Source organism: Plasmodium vivax, chromosome 12 (assembly GCF_000002415.2).
Source record: "Plasmodium vivax chromosome 12, whole genome shotgun sequence".
In the NCBI taxonomy this organism is placed as follows: domain Eukaryota; phylum Apicomplexa; class Aconoidasida; order Haemosporida; family Plasmodiidae; genus Plasmodium; species Plasmodium vivax.
The window spans coordinates 543,105-556,418 of record NC_009917.1 but is presented as its reverse complement, the minus strand read 5'-3'; the positions used below and the strand labels follow the sequence as shown (position 1 = coordinate 556,418).

General features: G+C 43.6%; 3 protein-coding genes across 3 annotated transcripts, besides 7 other annotated features; 2 read left to right on the top strand and 1 right to left on the bottom strand.

Moving 5' to 3' along the window:
- Positions 1-691: 691 nt before the first annotated feature.
- On the top strand, positions 692-2,434 carry PVX_082960 (phosphate transporter, putative; the record flags this gene model as incomplete). Its single annotated transcript, XM_001614141.1, has 1 exon — positions 692-2,434. One exon carries the CDS (start codon positions 692-694, stop codon positions 2,432-2,434), a length of 1,743 nt encoding a protein of 580 aa, XP_001614191.1.
- Positions 741-841: a microsatellite.
- Positions 2,435-2,601: 167 nt separating the features above from the next.
- Positions 2,602-2,631: a microsatellite.
- Positions 2,632-2,795: 164 nt separating this feature from the next.
- Positions 2,796-2,824: a microsatellite.
- Positions 2,825-3,181: 357 nt separating this feature from the next.
- Positions 3,182-3,209: a microsatellite.
- Positions 3,210-4,209: 1,000 nt separating this feature from the next.
- Positions 4,210-4,231: a microsatellite.
- A 73-nt stretch (positions 4,232-4,304) lies between these two features.
- Positions 4,305-4,324: a microsatellite.
- Positions 4,325-6,958: 2,634 nt separating this feature from the next.
- Positions 6,959-7,222: a microsatellite.
- A 387-nt stretch (positions 7,223-7,609) lies between these two features.
- PVX_082965 (60S ribosomal protein L18a, putative) lies at positions 7,610-9,109 on the bottom strand. The gene is made up of 2 exons (XM_001614142.1): positions 8,680-9,109; positions 7,610-8,431 (listed from the first exon to the last, which is right to left on the bottom strand). Exons 1-2 carry the CDS (start codon positions 8,713-8,715, stop codon positions 7,913-7,915), a joined length of 555 nt encoding a protein of 184 aa, XP_001614192.1. The 5' UTR covers positions 8,716-9,109; the 3' UTR covers positions 7,610-7,912.
- Positions 9,110-10,389: 1,280 nt separating this feature from the next.
- PVX_082970 (60S ribosomal protein L18, putative) lies at positions 10,390-12,576 on the top strand. The gene is made up of 3 exons (XM_001614143.1): positions 10,390-10,915; positions 11,245-11,500; positions 11,971-12,576. Exons 1-3 carry the CDS (start codon positions 10,913-10,915, stop codon positions 12,273-12,275), a joined length of 564 nt encoding a protein of 187 aa, XP_001614193.1. The 5' UTR covers positions 10,390-10,912; the 3' UTR covers positions 12,276-12,576.
- The last annotated feature ends 738 nt before the right edge of the window (positions 12,577-13,314 follow it).

The window sequence follows — 13,314 nt, the reverse complement described above, 5'->3', positions numbered from 1 at the left end:
AAAACAAAATTATATTTAACCCCAACGCATAGGCTGATTTGCTATTCAAGACTTTTACAAATACTCACACGAAAGTATCTCCCTCCGAGTGAGACCCAAAGTTTTACCCACACAAGTTGAGCACGATTAATTTCGGTTTAAAACAGGCGGCTGAGCATTTTGCCAGAGTCCACTCGAACGACTGAAAAATTCCGAACTAACCCGAGTAGATCCATTTAACGCACCGCGGAGCAGAACAAAGTAGGGCGACGCAGGTGTATACAGACGCGCACAGCAGCTTAAGCCATCACGTGGAGGTCCTCACTTGGAGATACTCACACGAAGAGCTCACTTGCAAACAGCGCGTGGAAAATTCCCCGTACAAACAACCCCCTTTTGTTACTTTATGTAAGTTTGGAGAGGGCGAAAAAGGGAGCGGCGGAATTCGCGCAGTTCCGCCCCCGCCTCCGCCCTGAGAAAGGAACAAAGCACGTTTGGAGGGTGATTGCAGCGCTTCAAAGTTTTTGTGTGACCACCTGTTCTTCACACTTCCATACCCTTGTGTATGGACCGCTCGTCACATTTTCGTGCCGCTTTTTTCCGCCCCCCTTCAGAGTAGGTAATAAAAAAGCAAAAAAGTTCACAAAGTCAAATGGTAACAACTCCTGACATGTTATGGTTGGTCATCGCGAGCGGTGTAGCATGTTTTTTTATGGCATTTGTGACTGGAGCAAATGATATAGCGAACACATTTAGCACCTCCATAGGATCCAAAGCACTAACCATTAAGAAAGCTTTAATAATTGCCTTCTTTTTTGAGGCATTAGGAGCTTCCTTACTTGGTGGGACAGTCACAGACTCCATACGATCAAAAATAATCAATTTTGAAGCCTTTTACGATGCGCCCGAATTTCTGATGCTGGGGATGTTTTGCGCCCTTATGGGTGCAACCATGTGGCTAGCCATAGCGACATGTTTAGGATTGCCTGTCTCGACCACGCACAGTATAATAGGAGCATTGTTAGGCTTCGGACTGGCAGCAGGGCATAGTAAGTCAATTAAATGGGAGAAAATACACAGCATTGTAATATCCTGGTTTGCAGCCCCCATTTTGGCAGGAAGTTGTTCAGCTGTAGCGTTTACCCTACTGCGGCATTTGATACTCCGGAGGAGAAATTCTTTTCAAATAATTAAGAGATCGTATTGGTTCCTCATTTTTCTGATTACCCTACCGTTTAGTGTGTTCTTAGTGTTCCAGAATCCCATAGTATTAAATTTGGAGTGTAGGATGAAAAAGGACAAACAGATCGTCACCACATCGCCATGTTACATTCAAGACTGGAGTGCAGCCAACCCGTTCTACTCCACCATAGCTTGCCTGGTCCTCTCCTCCATCCTCACCTGCATAGGATCCATCATCATCTACGTAGTGTACAATGAGAGGTTGAAGAATTTCAGTTTTAGGAAAAATTTATTTGGGGACGACATGATGAACGATTTGGAAAAGAATGGAAAGGATGCAAATAACAACACCATTTGTAACGTCAACAATAGTAGCCTGAACTCGGTTGCTTCGAATGAGACCCAGGTTACGCAGCCGAAGGGGGGTGCAGGAGCGGCCCAGCAGCAGGGAGGTAGTGGAGCCACAGCAGGAGTAGCGGCACCTGCTGGGGAGGCTTTACCCCACTGTGAAAAGAGGAAAAACCAAGCTGAACAGAACTACCAAACGGTTATCAACATGAAGAATATGGAGGAGAAGAATGAACTTTTGGAGAAAAAAAAAAGTGGAAATTTGGGCAGGGCTGGCAGCAGCATTAACAGTGGTAGCAATAATGCCAATAGTAACATAGCCCAAACGGTGATCGAAAATTTCGATCCCGAGACAGAAATCGTTTTTTCGTCGCTTCAAATCATTAGTGCCATTTTGGGGGTGGTGGCCCAAAGTGCAAACGACACGGCTAATGCGATAGGCCCCTTTGCCGCCGTTTTTAACACGTACAATAATGGCATTAAGGGGAAGCTAAAAGTTCAGTGGTACATCCTACTGTTTGGGGGTCTGTCCATGTCCCTTGGTCTGTCCGTGCTAGGCTATCGAGTCATCAGGACGGTGGGAATGAAATTAATTAAAATTACTCCGTCGAGAGGTTTCACCATTGAACTTATTTCCGGGTTGGTGGTCCTATTTTTTAGTATTTGTGGTATCCCGCTGAGTTCCACCCATTGTGCAGTGTCTAGTGTGATTGGTCTGGGCCTCGTGGAGGCCAAGATTTCGGAAGAGAATGAAGCCGCCGGTGCAGGCAAGGACAAGTCCCAAGTGGATAAGAATGCAAATCTGCCGGTGAAGAAGAAGAGCCTGTTTTGCCCCTTCTCCTTTTTGAACACCTCCTGCGTGAATTTGAAGCTCTTTAGGACCATCTTTCTTTCCTGGATCATCACGGTGTCCTTTTCGGGTTAGCGGAGCGTTAGCGGGAGCGACATTTGGAGCGACATTCGGAGCGACATTCGGAGCGACATTCGGAGTGTTAACTGGAGCGTCATTTGGGCACTCCATTTTTAACGTTAACTTGTTCGCCCGTTTATTCATTTTTTTTTTTTTTTTCTTTTTTTTTTTCCTCCCCCCCTTAGCCACCGTAACCGCAGCGATATTCTCCTTTGCAGCCTACAGCCCGTCGTACGTCGCAAAGGCGCCGGTAGTAGTTCCCGTATAGCCGGATTTCCCCTTTTTTTTTTTTTTAAGAAGCGCACGCTTCCTGTATGAATATATCGAAACAACTCCGTGTGTGCGACTTTGCCGTGTTGGTTTATCGTGCGAATTTACCTTTCGAGTTTAGCCGTCGAGTGTATCCGCCGAGTATATCCGCCGAGTTCATCCGTCGAGTTTAGCCGTCGCGTTTATCCCTCGCGTTTACCCCTCGCGTTTACCCCTCGCGTTTACCCCTCGCGTTTACCCCTCGCGTTTACCTCCTTATTTACGTCCCTATGTGCTCTACCCCCCCTTTCACCCTGCGATGATAATTTACACCATTGTATATATACCTGTATACCCACTGCGTGCACACACACACAGGTGTCTCTTTTGCATACATGCGTATATTTATATATGTATATAAAAATGGAACCCGCTTCTCTTCCCCCTTCTCGCTATCCTCCCCCTTCTCGCTATCCTCCCCCTTCTCGCTATCCTCCCCCTTCTCGCTATCCTCCCCCTTATCCCTTCCTTTTTTTTTTGTTAACCCATTTTGAATTAAAAATACGCTTCTCTCTTTTTTTTTATTTCTAATTACCTCCCCCCACGCCATGTAGCTTTTTTAAACCCTCACTCCATTTTAATTAACGTCAAGTGTACATGCGCCCTTCGTACGGGCATATAGCGGCCAGCAAAAGTCTGCCGCTTGAGCGTACGTTTGGCTGTGTACCTATTCTGTGTGTGTATACCTCTGTGCAGCTTATTTCGTAATGCGTTTTAGGTATAAATAAATGTATATATGTGTGTGCATACCCTTTACCTTTTTTTTTGCTTTTTTTTGCTTTTTTTTTGCCTTTTTATTACCCTATTCATGAAAGCAGAGAGAGACGCCTGCCATTTATCCACCCGATGCACCCCGCCACCGTTGCCCGTCCGTCCACCCGTTGCTCCCCCCCCCCCCTTGCCTACTCATCTGTGTCGTTCTGTGTGTCCACTTGCATCACCTCCACGCTACACGCATCACTGTTACATAGCACCTGCACATTGTGCAGTCACCGCGCACCTCCACTTCGCACAGTCATCGAGCACCTCCGCACACACCTCCACGCGCTCCTCCCCACTCTGCCTTTCATGAACGCTTCTCATTAGAAACTCTCAAACAAATTTGTCTATTTAATTACTACACCTTTTAACCGTATGTGTAACGTGCACATGTACACTCATACATGTGCATATGCATTTGCATGCACGTGTGCGTACCCCTTTGCATGTGCACCCCACCGTCTGGCGAACCAAACGTGTTCTACATTACATGGTTTAAATTTGTGCCTCTAATTAAATATACTTATTCGTGTATGAGTGGGGGAGAGATGTTTAAAAGTGCGTTTTTTTTTTTTACTCTTTTTTATTATTCCTTTTTGGGGGATTTCACGAACGTTTACATCATCCCCCTTTTTTTTAAGAGTTTGGAACCTTTATCAATATGGCTACCGGTGTGATGTGACATGCCGAAAGTGTTGCATCCCTCTCACCCCTACATGTTCGCGCGTATGTCTCGTGTTGTGCATATGCCTACGCGCATGTGCTGCTGACGTATACGTGCTTTTTGCGTGTGTACTGTACTGCGTTTTTTGGTGCCTGTACATATGTGTTTGCCGCTGTACCCTCTTATATGGTGGATAACCCCTACATAGCAGTATTTTGTTTTTTTTTTATTTTTTTTTTCCCTCCTTTTTAATCATATATAAATGTACATACACTTGCACACACATGGCGAAATTTGAAGCTTCTTTTACCTGATTGCGTGTAATGTGACAAACGAAGAAGACTTTGTTTTTTTTTTTTTTAAAATAGCAATAAAAATGGTTAGCTAGCTGAGTAAAGAGGGAAACAGCGCAAAAACGCAGGGGGGCATCGTGAGCACATGCAAGCAAATAGTAGTAGCGTGTGTAGGTACAGCCACAACTTATGCCTCCCGTTCCTGCTGCGAATGCTTCCACTTAGTGCTCACACCGTTGCGGGTTGCTCTGCGTGAAAGCTCAGCCCCTTTTGCCGGCCGTTTACCCCAATCGGGTCCTGTACCGTATAGTGCCCCATCGGAGGTGGGAAGAGTCATCCCTTCTGTAAAAGAGAAGAGCTTAACTAAAATGACCTCATCCCAAAACAGTGTCTGTAAAACATTACCTTGTAAATTATACACCTGCGCGAGCGTTAAACGGAGGGGAAGTTGGGTGCCCTTTTTTGCCTCTTCACCTTTTGGTAGGCAATTTCGAGGGGAAAGAAAATTATAGATTGTGGGGGAGTAACTTCCAACGCGATGTGGTCATTGCAAAATTGGCAACTGGGCCAGTTTGCTCCCTTTTATTGCCTCTGATGAGACTTCGTGAGGCCGCGAAAATAGCCACGCGCAAGCAGGCACGAAGGAAAAGGGCAAAGGAGCACTCCAAAAAAAAGTGAGCTTTACCAATTGGGACCCCTCACGATGTTCTGCGCGGAGGAACGCCTTTTACCACAGTGGCTAAGTTTTATTTACTCAACTTGGTGAATAATCCGCTGAGGGGAGGCGGTCCCACCGGCTCAGTTCCTACTTCCGCCCCTCCGAAAGGGTCATTCCATTCTGCCATCCCCACGCGGAGGAGCACAACGGGGTCAGACCCATTTCGCGGAGCTGCATTTTGAAACGTTTGCGTCACCTCACAAGTTGCCAACATAAAATTCCGCGCAAAAAATAAATCAAAAAGTAGATTAAAAAATTGATTAAAAAATTGATCAAAAAATCGATTAACAAATAAATAATACAGAGTAGGATAAAATGAAATAATTGCATGTGGTGCTTCACCTGAGTTTTTATTTGACCCAATCTGGAAGGCCACTCTCCCGCTCGTGAATCTTTTTGAGTTAAATTAGGTGCCATGTAGATGGCTCAAATAACTACCAAAGTACATGCACGCTCAGGGCTAAACTTGAACGTTTAAAATTGGGGCAAGCCCTCCACAAAATATTTACTCGTTAGGAATATTTTAATTAAGAACGCTTTCTACTTTGAAGCCTTCGTGGCGCAATTGGATAGCGCGTTGGACTTCTAATCCAAAGGTTGCGGGTTCGAATCCCGCCGGGGGTATTACCAAAAAAAAGAAAAAATTTTTAAAAAAAACTAAAAAGTAATATTTTTTGGCTAAATTGGAATAATTTTTTTCTTTTTTTTTCCCTTTTTTTTATGCTCATTATAACCTGCAAGTACAGTGCAACGGCGTATTTAAAATAAATTCCAAGTGGAAGAAAATTACTCTTTGGTTAAATGAGCACTTTTGCTTTCGCCCCCTTACCGCGGGTAAAATGCCCTAACGATATAGAACCCCCATGGGCGTGGAAAAACAGTTCGTTTGGCCATTCAGATGGGCGCGATGGAGAAATTTGCCCAAATGGCAGCATATGATGAGCTTCTTAGAGAACATAGCGCGGTGGTAAGAAATGCGACCCACTAGTTTCACCTCGTCATTTGTGTTCATCGCCGTGGTGCTTACATAAGAGGTTGTCTTGTTCGGTTCCATGGGAAGAAAAGAAAAGAAGTCGCCCTTCCATCTCTCCCCATTTGATCCCATTGCAGTTAATGTGATTATTTGCCTTTGGGAGGGGGGCACTCGTAAAGAAACACTACTTTTGCATGGCACATAAAATGGTGAAGCCATATCTTTACGCCTTTGCGAAATGTTTGCTTATACATTTATAAGCATTCTCCACCAAGTGTACCCCCATCGGAGGGGACATTCTACCCCAACGCTGTGCCTTTTCCTCTAAAGATGGTTCAAATGCGACGTGCATGTGAACTTCTCCCCACGTAACAGCTGAACCTTATTTGGATGTGCCCGCGAACTGTTTACTTAATCACACAAAGGGGGGTTGGAAAAAAAAAAAAATAAATAAATAAAATGCCATTTCGTGAAAACCGTAAATCACTGCTCATACATATGTATATGTTAAATACCACTTTCTTTTTAACCACCCCTTGGGATAAACTTGCGAAAAAGAAGAAAAAAAATTACATTCCTTCTCGAACGTCATGTGTCATCCTTGCGCAGGGGCCATGCTAATCTTCTCTGTATCGTTCCAATTTTAACAAACGGCATCTCCGAAGAGAGCCAATAATATAATGCAACTTGGAATGTACGGAGATGCTAAAAAAAAGCCATTTCGGTTACCCCCAAAAAAAAGGAAAAAAAATGGGTAGTTAAGCAGCCCCGTCGAAGTGCACTCCGCATTGGGGGGGAAAAAAAAAAACGTATAAAATGTGACTCCCCTCGAGTTAGCAGCTTATTTGAAAATTTCCCCCCAATGCACACAAAATGAACAAAATTGGAATATGTGGCGATAATATTAAGCAAAAAGGGAGGGGAAAAAAAAACTTAAGGGGGGATACAACGAACGGCTATATTTAAGTACGTGTAGAACAGTCAAAGGGGAGCCGCTCACGAATATGTTCATCAAGTGGGTCACACCTTTTTGTTTCTTACCAAAATGTTATGAAGTAAAAGAAAGGCATTTTTGCTAATGTTTAAATTTTGCCGTACCATGTTTTTTTTTTTTTTTTTTACCCATTTTAGTGTTAATTATGTGCATACGTTTTGCTTATGTTTACCGGGAGGGACCATCTCTCCTTCCCCCGTCCGAGGTGTTAACGTCAGAGAGAAACTCTACCATTCCTTTTGCGCAACAAAATGGGAGAATAGTGAAAACATTTTTGTCACCATATTTAAATTTCAACACACCTTGGGGGGAAAAAAAATTACGCGGATGTGATAGGTACCATTTTGCTAACTTTCAAACACCCACGTTGGGGAGTCCTACCAAATGGGGGATACGCCTTTCCCATTTCTGCCGCGCGGCGATGCGGCAACTATGCAGGAATTTTTTTTTTTTTTTTTTTTTTTTAAAAAGCTTTTCAATAGTTGATATCCTTCTTCGGTTTAATTTTATGTGAAAATAAAAAAAAATGAAGGGAACATATAAACATATATATATACACACAAGTTTGCCGGAAAAAAAAAAAAGGCATAAAACAAACGTTTCCTTGGCATTGGCACTGTTACGCAGCATGGGTCTTTCCTCTTGTGCTTCTCTCTCCCGTTGCGCATGATCCAGTTGTTCGCTCCACAGTGCTCCGGTTTGGCAATACAATTGAGCAGGGTTTTCCTGAAAATACATACCCGGAGGAGGCCTCTTCCTCCCCCAAACCCTTCTTCCTTGTGCTTACATTCTGTACGTAGAAGGCCTCTTAGCTGCGTATTTTCTTCTGTACTCCTTTTTCAAGGTGGGCAAATGCAGCGCCGGGAAGCGTAGCCTCTTCTTAAGCAGCTGCTTAATATGTGGCCTTCGCACCAAGTTGGCACTTATCTCTGATATCCTGATGACACTGATGGATGATGCTCTGGCTCTATGCCTTCCTGCCATTTCGGAATACAATTGAGCAATGGCTCCTTCCTTTGTGGTGTCCCTAAACTCCTTGTACATGTTGTGGGTACCCGTTCGGCTATCATAACGTAGTAACACCCCATAGTTTTTTACTCGAAGGGGGAACCTTTCTCTTATTTGCTCACAAGCTAGTAACTCTCCATTTGATTTTTTCAACTTGTTTATTTTTTTCATAAAGTACCAAAATCGAGATTTCGCATTCGTGTCATTCTTCGCGAAAATGCACATTCGGTACACGTTCGGGTTTTTATCTTTTTCCGTTGGGATGGCTCTGCCGACGATGTGGTACTGGTGGATCTGCGAAGACGGGGGAAGAGGACAAACGTCACATGGAAAAAGGTATATGTATGGTGGTAAGGCTCCACTCGTGGTGTGCTTTGCCCCTCCCGTATGGCAGTAAATTATTTGCAGCAGCAACTGGGCAGGGAACAAAGTTATGCTTTACAGAATGTGGAATAGGCATACGGGTAGGGGGGTATTAGCCCTACATGTGACCGCTCAAACGGGGAAGAAGCCTTTTCCCCACGCACTCTCTCTAAGCTTACATTCGTTTTCAAGGAGTTATCTGCGACCCTAACCATTTTGACAACAGCTTAATTGGTTAAAAAAAAAAAAAAAAAAAACGGAACGTAGCGAAGCGGGATGGAAGTTTGTTCACTTTTGAAAGTCGGCTGTTGATGTGGCCTCGTCGGGATGAGTGTACTTCTCTACTGGCTGCTAAAGAGGGCGAATAGCAAACATGTACGTGTATTTATTCTTTGTTATCCTTTTGCAATCGCCTTTGCAAAAGTTTGCCGTCGCTCAGCAGGAGTAAATCAGGCAGAGTTCCTTTCGCATGCAAGCTCGCACGGACTATCACAAAGGGTTAATATGTACGCAACGTTTGTTGTAAATTTTTATCGAGTCATATCAGTGGGGAAAAAAAAAAAGAAAAGAGTTCTCTTTAACTTACGTGTATGTTTATATGCCTGCGCCAAGGGGGGAAAAATTAAACGATGCTAGCAATTTGTGCATTTGTTATTTTTGTACTTGCCTCCAGCCTTCTCGCAGGTCAGCTGTTCCTTTTGCAAAAAAAAGAAAAAAGAAAAAAAAAAAAAAAAAAAAAAAAAAATATTCCTTCATCAGTTCAACAACTTGCTATTTTTTGGCGAATTTATTTTTGCCGTGAAAAACGCGCAGCCGCGATTCGCCTGTTGGCAAGAGCGGGGGTAAAGCGCATACCGTTCGCGCGCATAAAGCGATGAGGCGACCTGTCGCGTTGGGCTTCAGAAAGTCAAGTCGGGCGTTCTGGCGTATGCAATGCCGCCAAAGGGGGAAATGCACGATGAGTGGTGCGTGATGAGGGATGCGCGATGAGGGATGCCCGATGCGTGATGCACGTATGCACTTGCGTATAAATAATTCACTTATTAGATTAGCTTATGTGTTTTAATCCCCATTTTTGCAAAATGTAGGCAAAGAAATCGTCACGGGGAAGGAAGCCGACTGAGAGCGCGCTACCTCGCGCCACTGCACATGGAACACGTGCGTAGCAGCGGGTCGGGGCATACCGTTTTTTTTTTTTTTTTACATAAATTGTACGCAATTGTATTGCTACCCCCCTCTTTCTGCTTAGCCGCACCCACCACGTGCCCGTAAAACGCAGGCACTGCCATCACCACCCCATACCCATTGTGGCAAAATAAAGTAATGAAATGGAGTAAAAAATACGCTTGGGGGGGAATGTCCCTTCACCGCCCACTCGGTTGACCTGTTATACCATTTAAAGTTTTGCTTCCACCCATTTTTAGCGAATCGAACTGAGAAGCATACGCACAAAATAATCGTCACGCAGAGGGTACAATGCAAAGATAAACTCTCGTCCATAGCATATGGGTAAAGAGCACCCATGACAACGTGTGAGGCAACCACTTTTTTTTTTTTCCCCCCCCTGCAAGAACCGACAGTCATATTTGCAAAGGGGTCATATCATTTCCGTTCGCGTTAACACCCCTCCGCGCGTGCCCCCCATAAGGCGTAGCACCAGGTAAAGCGAAAATGTACTGTTACCATCTCATGTATATATAACGCGGCGTAATAGCTGCTTCGTTGCTTTGTTGCGGATTTTTCCGAAAAAAAAAAATTAATGGCGCGAACCAAGCATAAGAAGTTGCCCCCAATTGAACATATGCATAATCAATCTAGCCATATAATATAATTGTTGCATATGTAGCTACTTTATTTTTCCCTTGTGCGTCATCCGCTTTTTTTTTTTTATTGCTAAAATTGCACAGAAAAACACCCATCACTCAGGGGGAGGCATACAAACGTAGCGCATACCGCCTTATACGTGCGAAAATACCCCTTTCGAATTTAAAAAAAAATATATGAATGGCAAAGAAGCCATGTGATGTGACCAGATAAAGCGAACGCATTTTTATCTTCTTTACTCCATCTTAAAAAATCGAAATAAACTCCGGGCAAACAATTAGCAAATTTATTTTTGCGAAAAAGAAAAAAAAACATTTCATATTTAATTTATATTTTACATCACACTGGAGTTTATATCACCCCTCGCGCTTTTTTATTTATAAGAAATACCCTTTCAATTCGTATATTTTTTTTTTTTTACATCCCATTTCATGTTTTTTTAAGATTGCGCATAATCTGTTGCTCTGTGATTTTATACTTTAAAGCCGCGCGCGAGGAATTTTTCTTTTCCGAGGAACTTTTGCTTCCCCCTCCCCTCCAGGGTTATCTCATTTATAAATATTTTTTTTTTTTTTTTTACTGAAAAATATGGTAAGTGAATATCACCGTGCCTCCAATTTGTGCATATGTGATGAACACATTGTTTTGTGAGTGAAAGATTTGTCACGCACGCAACTCAAACGGAGAACGCACGTTTTGGGGGAAACCTTGTGGAGGCACATGTTCGCCGTGCATGTGCCACATGGGAAATCCGGAGTGGTCCCCCCAGTTGTGTACATCCCCATCGACCGAGTTGTTTTTAAACACCAACTTGTGCCGATGTGCATTTGTACATATAAATGTTAGCACTGCTGCAGCGCCAACGTGTGGATGTCTTCCCACCCCATCGACGTTACCCCTTTTTTTTTTATTTTTTCCAGGCTATCGCACTTAAAAATGTTGGTAGAATAAAAAAACATGGAAGGAAAAACCTGGTGTCGAAAAACCCGTACCTGAGGTTGCTCGTGAAGCTATACCGTTTTCTTGCCAGAAGAACGAACGCCAATTTTAACAAAATAATTGCCAAAAGACTTATCATGCCAAAGCGCTTCAGACCCCCCTTGTCGCTCTCCAAGTTGCATCGCCACATGGCCAGCTACGAGGACAGCGTAGCAGTCGTCGTTGGATCAATAACGGGTAAGGAGAAGTTGCTCTCGTTCGCAGAGCCAAAGTGGGTGTGCATACGATAACGTGCATGCGTCTTCATATGGTACACGTGCGCACATGCTTACCCACACACGTACGCACTTGTGCGCGGTTGAATCTACATGATGAATAAGTTTCTACGAATCACGACGGTCTTCTGACGTAATTAATGGAGAGGGTAGAACGTTCTGACCATTCCTTTGTGGAAGTTCAATTAAACCGTGTCAGCTTGCTCGTCCTGCATGTGTGTTAGCGGTTCATCTGTTCGCGGTGTATGGTTAATTTTGGCAAGCAAAGAGAAGTGCGCATGTTGTTTCTCCGTTTGCTTGCTCACCTCCGGATGAGCCCCCAATTGGAGTCATTTTTGTGTATACATGTGTTGCGGCGCGTGCTTGTGCCATACCACGTTATGTTCTTCCCCAAATTAATGCCCCCCTTTTTTTTTCGTTTCTTCCGTTCAGATGATAAGAGGCTGTACGATTGCAAAAAGTTAAAAGTGTGCGCTCTCAGGTTTACCGAAACGGCTAGAAAACGAATTTTGGATGCCGGGGGAGAATGCCTAACGTTCGATCAGCTAGCTTTGAAATACCCCACGGGACAGAAGTGTATACTTTTAAGAGGTCCCACCAAGGCCAGAACGGCTGAGAAGCATTTCGGTAAAGCCCCAGGCAGACCTAAATCGAAGGCCAGACCATACGTCCGCTCCAAGGGAAGAAAATTTGAAAAGGCACGAGGAAGAAGAAAGTCTAGAGCGTACAAGAAATGATCCATTCATTAGTCCCTTTGTGAGTAAAACTGCAAGTAGAGCATTCCATTTTTCTGTGATGTACATATATGTAATTGTGTGTATGCGTCTACATATGTATGCGTTGTTATGTGTGCACATACGCATGCGTTGTTATGTGAGCACATACGCAAGCGTTCCTGTGTGCCCACATGCATAACGGCCCACATATGTATAGTATATATACACCTTTTTTTAATGCATTTACCATCCCATTTTCCTACGTTATGTAACTTTTTTACACTTTTAACTTCATAATTCAATTGAAAAAATTATGTATAAGAAAAAAGTGTACTTCGCAAGTTGTGCGATTACAAAATGTGGAGCCGTAATTTAAGTCCGTATATGTAGCTAGCCACGCGTCCGAATGGATTACGCGTGGACGATGTAGGAATAATGGGAGGGGGAGAGGTATGCGAAAATGTGCCGGATCATTCTTTTGACATGTGATTCATGTTCCCGTTGGAAGCTACGCAATTTAGCATGCGCATGATCAGTTGCATCATTTGTTCCCTTTAATGATGCGAATTCTACGATCAGTCAGTACTTGACAGTTGCGCGTTGATGTAAGCAGAGCGATTGGTTTCTTTATGCAGGTAAAAGGTCACGGTAACGTTGTTCGTAATTGCAATCCTGATGAGGGGAAAACGGTAAAAATGGGGCATCATTTTAAGGACAAGACTTCTTTCATTTAGCAAGCGCCCCTTTAAAGAGAAAATTTGTCACAAGGAAAGCTTAATGCGTGCCTTTGCTTTGGACAAGCGAATTTAAAAAAAGCTATGCTAGTGGGTAGATGACGCTAATTTTTAACATACGCCGTTTAGGCTTGCATTTGTGTAAGCTGTGCCGCGGCTGTATCTGCGTCGGTTAGAAACAAGGAGGTGAACTGCACGAGGTGTAAACGTGCGAATTGGCCATAAGAGCATTTTATGTGTATATTTTTAAAACCTATTTAATTTGGCTGGGGTTCTTTTCCTTCCTTTTTTACCCATGTGCGCATGTTGTAAATTTTCCAAACGGA

Bases quoted from the DNA above. Each gene is read 5' to 3' on its own strand.
- PVX_082970 (XM_001614143.1), top strand. The intron at 11,501-11,970 runs GTAAGGAGAAGT...TCTTCCGTTCAG, and splicing joins CGTCGTTGGATCAATAACGG to ATGATAAGAGGCTGTACGAT.
- PVX_082965 (XM_001614142.1), bottom strand. From the start codon at position 8,715: ATGGTTAGGGTCGCAGATAACTCCTTGAAAACGAAT. The intron at 8,432-8,679 runs GTAAGCTTAGAG...CCGTCTTCGCAG, and splicing joins ATAACTCCTTGAAAACGAAT to ATCCACCAGTACCACATCGT.